This window comes from Gossypium hirsutum, chromosome A09 (genome assembly GCF_007990345.1).
Source record: "Gossypium hirsutum isolate 1008001.06 chromosome A09, Gossypium_hirsutum_v2.1, whole genome shotgun sequence".
NCBI lineage: Eukaryota > Viridiplantae > Streptophyta > Magnoliopsida > Malvales > Malvaceae > Gossypium > Gossypium hirsutum.
In genome coordinates this window covers 82,208,172-82,213,516 of record NC_053432.1, presented here as the reverse complement: position 1 = coordinate 82,213,516, position 5,345 = coordinate 82,208,172, and the positions used below count along the sequence as shown (strand labels likewise).

Below are 5,345 nucleotides of genomic sequence, written 5' to 3'. Positions count from 1 at the left end.
CTTTAAATTTCTACCCAGAATAGATTTTGTGAAGAAACTCGTTGCAGACATTCAAATTCCCACTCATTTAATAAAAATAATAATACACAAATATAAATTCTTCCTTTTTTGGCCATTTTTTTAAAGGAAAAAAAAATGTTTCTTTGTTTCCTTTTGCTGTGTGTGGCAGATTTAAACAACTATAGAAAAAAAATTGTAGAAAAATTCAAGTGGTGTTAAAAACAGTCCCCCCCCACCCCCCTTTTCCCCACTTCTCTGTATATGCTGGAACTTTTGGAGTACTACAAATTCACATCCCATTCCCACCCCTTTTGCTTATCTCTCCATCAAAAAACAAACACACACTCTCTAAAACCGTACAACGTTATACTAAATTTTCTATCGTTATGGCGACGATTGTTTGTCACCAAGGTTCACAGTCATGTCTCGAGTCGCAGTTGGTTGAGCCGAGAGCATTGAGGCTAACGTTATCTTCGGCGAGACCACGCGAATTGATCAGTAAGTCGTGTTCGGTTAACCCTGAACCGGGCGGTTGGAGTTTACTCCAGGCTCTGTTCAATAGTCCTCAATCTTCAAAACGGGAACAAGGGAATGAAAACACTTATGTTCATCCTTTAGTGAAACGTTCTTTGTCTAGTTTAAGTGAGAAGAGCTTGGAACTGTGTACTGAGAATTTGGGTAGTGAAACGGGGAGCGACGATGTGTTGGAAGACGACGTGTTCGCATTGTCTTCACATAGTTCGCAAGGTGGGAATCCTCCGACATGGAAATCGGGTCAATCATTGGGGGGCACTAAGAAAGCAATTGCTGGAGATTTCCCACCACCACTGACAACGATAAGCGGATCGGAATCGCTTCGCGTTAGGTCCCACCGTGAAAACGGAAGGTTGGTGATTCAAGCTGTCAAGGCCCCATCGAACAACCCCATCTTTCAAGCTGAGCGAAGCAATGGCCGCCTTCGACTTCACCTTTTGAAATATTCCACTTCCAGCATTGACCATGAAGAAGAAGAAACAGCCGACGTGGAAAATGATAATAACACCAACAACAACGAAAACGACGACGAAGAAGAACAAGAAGAAGAGTATGAAATGATGACAACTACATAGCTGAAGAAGAGGAACCAGAGAAAGAAGAAGATGGGGAAACGGCGACTCTTCAAAGGAGCTGGGATGGCAGAGGGAGGTACTACTGTAAAGAAGGTGAAAATGAAAAACAGGGGATTGTTAAAATGGGTGGCTACAACAATATCCATAGTTTTATTCTGGATTTTCCTGTATAATAATCAATATTCCCCCCCCTTTTGTCTTTGTTTGTGGTTTTTTTTTTGATTGAATTCCTCTGTTTCATCTTTTAAGGAATAATGTTTTTGTGGTAGGTAGGTAGTTATTATCGTTATTCGAGTCCTTTCTCTTTCTCTCTCTCTCACTGGCATATAAAAACACAAAAAACTTTCATTACTGCCTTTTCTCTTGTCTTCAACGGTTAGGTACTTTGTCACTTACCTTTGAACAAGGTTTTTGGAACTGGTAAGGAAATGAAATCAAAAGGACCAAAATGAACAAATACTTCAACACAACCTTTGCTGGTTTTTACTTTTAACTTAAATAAGAAGGTGAAAGATAAAAGACATTACCACTTCAGGGTAAATATCAACATCACATCCTAAAAAGTAAATAAATACATTAATTTACATAAAATAAAATTAATTATTGTAACAATAAGATTAAATATAGTAACAAAAATTCTTAAAAAATAATATTTTATGTGGATGCTTTAAAATTTAAAGATAAAAAAGGATGTTCAAGAAAGATAAAAAAATAAAAAAAATCAATTGAGATTTGACAACACATAATTTCAATTTTATTTTAAACACGCATGGGATTATTGACACTTGACATTAATGTCATGTTATTTTGTCAAAACCAAATTTGAAAAGAAAAAGAGAAGGGAAAGATACAGAGGGACTTGTTTTGAAGCAGATTGATTTACAAAGGTGATTTTTTTGCACATTTTTAAATATTGGCAATTATCTAAGTATTTTCTTATTAATTTAATATTATTTTTATGTAATTATATAATAAAAGAGTTTGAATGGTATGGAACATCCATGAACGACTTGACAGCAGTTATGCCAGATGTAGAAAGAATCAATCAATTTGCCTGACAAATTTCCTACCAACATAGTTGCACAAAAGAATGACTAAGTTAATTGTCACATGCTTAAATATCTTTATATCTGAGGATAAATATCTGGCTTTATCGCATTAATTTATTTAAAAGTTGAGAAATTTTTATTAAAGATGCAATATTATTGTGAGATTATCTCCACTGATGATCGTAAATAGCTTAAACAAATTTAATTAAATTGAATCTCTATTTGGACTCCAATATTTATATCGGTTCAAGAGCTTAAATTTGTAATAAATAAACAAAGAAGAAAAGTTGCCACATGAATGAGATTTTGTAAGCAAGATTTGCTCCAGCATTCTGTCCATACTCTCCTCAACTAACAAACGTCGAAAACGCGTATCTTGTCTTTAAATTTTTATTTCTAAAAGCCTTTAACGGGCTTCATGATAATTTTTTAAAAATTAAGACACGAATTAATTTTTTTAAAAAAATTTGAAGATTTTGATAAAAAAAATTCAAAATTTTAAGGTCTCAACTCTCGTTACAATTTACCCCTGATTATAATTGTTGCAACATTTATTTTATATTTTAATTAATATAAAAAATAAAAAACATATATTATAAATTGTTCTTATCTTTGGATTGCATTTCGCGTAGCCCAAAATTTACCATTTGTTTCATTATTGGCCACTGGTTTTACTATTTGAATTGAAAATTGTAATTATTTTTATAATAAAAATAAATTAAATAATATAAAAATATTTAAATCGAATTTGAATCAAATTAGAGAACATAAAAAGTGGGTTACCTATATCTGAATTCAACCTACCGGGCGAGGTGAGTATGTACAGGTCTAGTTATGAGATTCCATCGTAAAGACACAAAAAAGATTTTTTTAAAAAAAAAGAAGGCAAAAACCAAACCAAAAGGAACAAAAACACTGTTCCCAGGAAGATTCGCATCCGTACGGTACCCCCGACAAAAGCTACGTAAGCATATATATATATATTTTTAATTATTATTTATCAGTTTATATTGTTATTTTTAATTTTTAAAAATTAAAAGATATGGGCCACAACTAGCAAAAAAGACCCATCCCTACTGGCTACCGCTCAAGTTCAAATCTCCTCACTTGAAAGTGGTCAGAGTTCCCTCAACTTGGGGACGCCTTGGCCATTAATTAAATAACCAAATTTAAATTTAAATAAAAATAATAAAAATAGTTTTATTAATTGAACTAATCTAATTTCTATAGGTAATGAGATAGGCCTTTCTATTTTCTTGCAGAGTTTGCAGTTGAAAGTAGCAAACATTAATGTGAAAAGTTGAAATCAAATTGATGAACTTTCCGTAGTTGTAAAGATTTTTTAATCCCTCAACTTTAGAGAACAAATTTTATTTTTATTTTTTTCTTTTTTCTTTTTAAATTTTTTTTATAAATTATCTCAAAATATTTGAAAAAATTAACTTTTTTTAATTTTATTATATGTGAATGACACATCAATATTTAATTAATTTTTTAAATTTTAAAAAATTATAAAAATCATTTTTAAAAAAGTTAAAATTCATTAAAATTATTAAGAAATATGAAAATTATATAAAATATTTTTTAAAATTTTAAAAAATAATTAAATGTTGATATTTTATCTACATGACAATGCACATGCATCAACAAAATTAAAAAACATTAATTTCTCCTTCCATTTTGAGATGGTTTGACAAAAATTATAAATTCAAAAACTAAAATAAACGAAAAGTTAAATAAATAACTAAAACACATTTTTTTCTTAAAGTTGGAGAGGCGAAAATATAATTATGCCTTTTCCATATTATAATTTTTTTTATATAGATTAAAGTTAATTTTTATCTAAGAAAAAAGAAAAAAATCGAAAATTTGCATATATCCCTCTTTACTTTTTCAACATTACATTATGGGACACTAAACTAAGTTCCAAATAGTTGTTATAAGATGAAAAGTGATCCATAAAAAGAGATAACAACTCCATCAAACGGATTTTCTTCTCTTTTTTTTTTCTTTTTAAAAATGGAAATTTTTCTTATTTCCTTTTTCACCAAGTAATTGAATTTTTTTTTTTTGCACAATGCAATCCTACAAATCAATCTTGATCTCATCCATAACAAACAGCATTAACTAATAAAGACATGTCACTTGTCAAATATTAGGTAAATTCAACAATCATAGAATAATTACATAAAAATTTGAATTATTTCTTTTTGCATTTATAATTTGAGCAATCTTAATTGTTAAGGAGTTCACTTCCATTTGGGCATATCCACACACAAAAGGAAGTTGGCACTATCTTTCCCACATTGAAAAGCCAATTCAATTGTCATTCAACACTTTAGGGTTTATATATAAGGGAAAAAAATGAATATGTGGGTTGGGGGAGTTTGTCTCACCCCTTTATCAATAAATGTGTTTTTTTATTTCCTTTTTATGCATGTGCTTTCTGCAAATTGACAATTCAATCGGTGTATTTTTTGTTTTTTATTTTATGGGAATCGATTTCTCTTATGTATTTGTGAATGTTATTGTACATTTTTTTCTTTATTTTATTAATTTATTTTTTAAATTTTGTATTTGTCTACGTAATTCTGGAGCGAAATAAAAAATTGTATTTAGCGACAATTGAGATAAAATGTAACATTTTGAGGGTCATAGTTAAAAGTTTCGTGTTAAAAAAGTTTAAACTAAATTATTAATCTTTAGAGGGTAAGTTCAAAAAAAAAAAAAAGAAAAAAAAGCTTAAATTGATTTTTTAATTTTGAGAGGGCTTAAAAGAAAATTTCCTTTTTTGACCAAAGGGCAATTGCGTTAATAGGAAATCATATGGTAAACGTGTCATGAAGACTATTATATTAAGAGTTCGATTTTATTTTATTCATTTTACTAAAAAATAGATAAATTAATTATTGTATATTAAATTAAATAGCAAACTGGTCCTTTTAAATATATATATATTTCTATGGTTATGGTTATTACATGTTAGAATTAGATATATGTGGTACACCATGTGTAACTATAACTATTTTGTTAATCACGTTAGTTTTTAACGGTAAAATTAAATAAAAATTTTAACAAGAAATATTAATTTATTTTTTAATCTAATATACAATAATAAATTTACTCATTTTTTATATTACAAAAATAAAATACAATTTTACTCTTAATCCAAAAAAACTATCACCAT

General features: G+C 29.0%; 1 protein-coding gene across 1 annotated transcript; it reads left to right on the top strand.

The window, feature by feature from the left end:
* Positions 1-245: 245 nt before the first annotated feature.
* Positions 246-1,454, top strand: LOC107928464 (protein FANTASTIC FOUR 3). Its single transcript, XM_041077219.1, has one exon. The coding sequence runs from the start codon at positions 387-389 to the stop codon at positions 1,107-1,109; it is 723 nt and encodes a 240-aa protein (XP_040933153.1). The 5' UTR covers positions 246-386; the 3' UTR covers positions 1,110-1,454.
* The last annotated feature ends 3,891 nt before the right edge of the window (positions 1,455-5,345 follow it).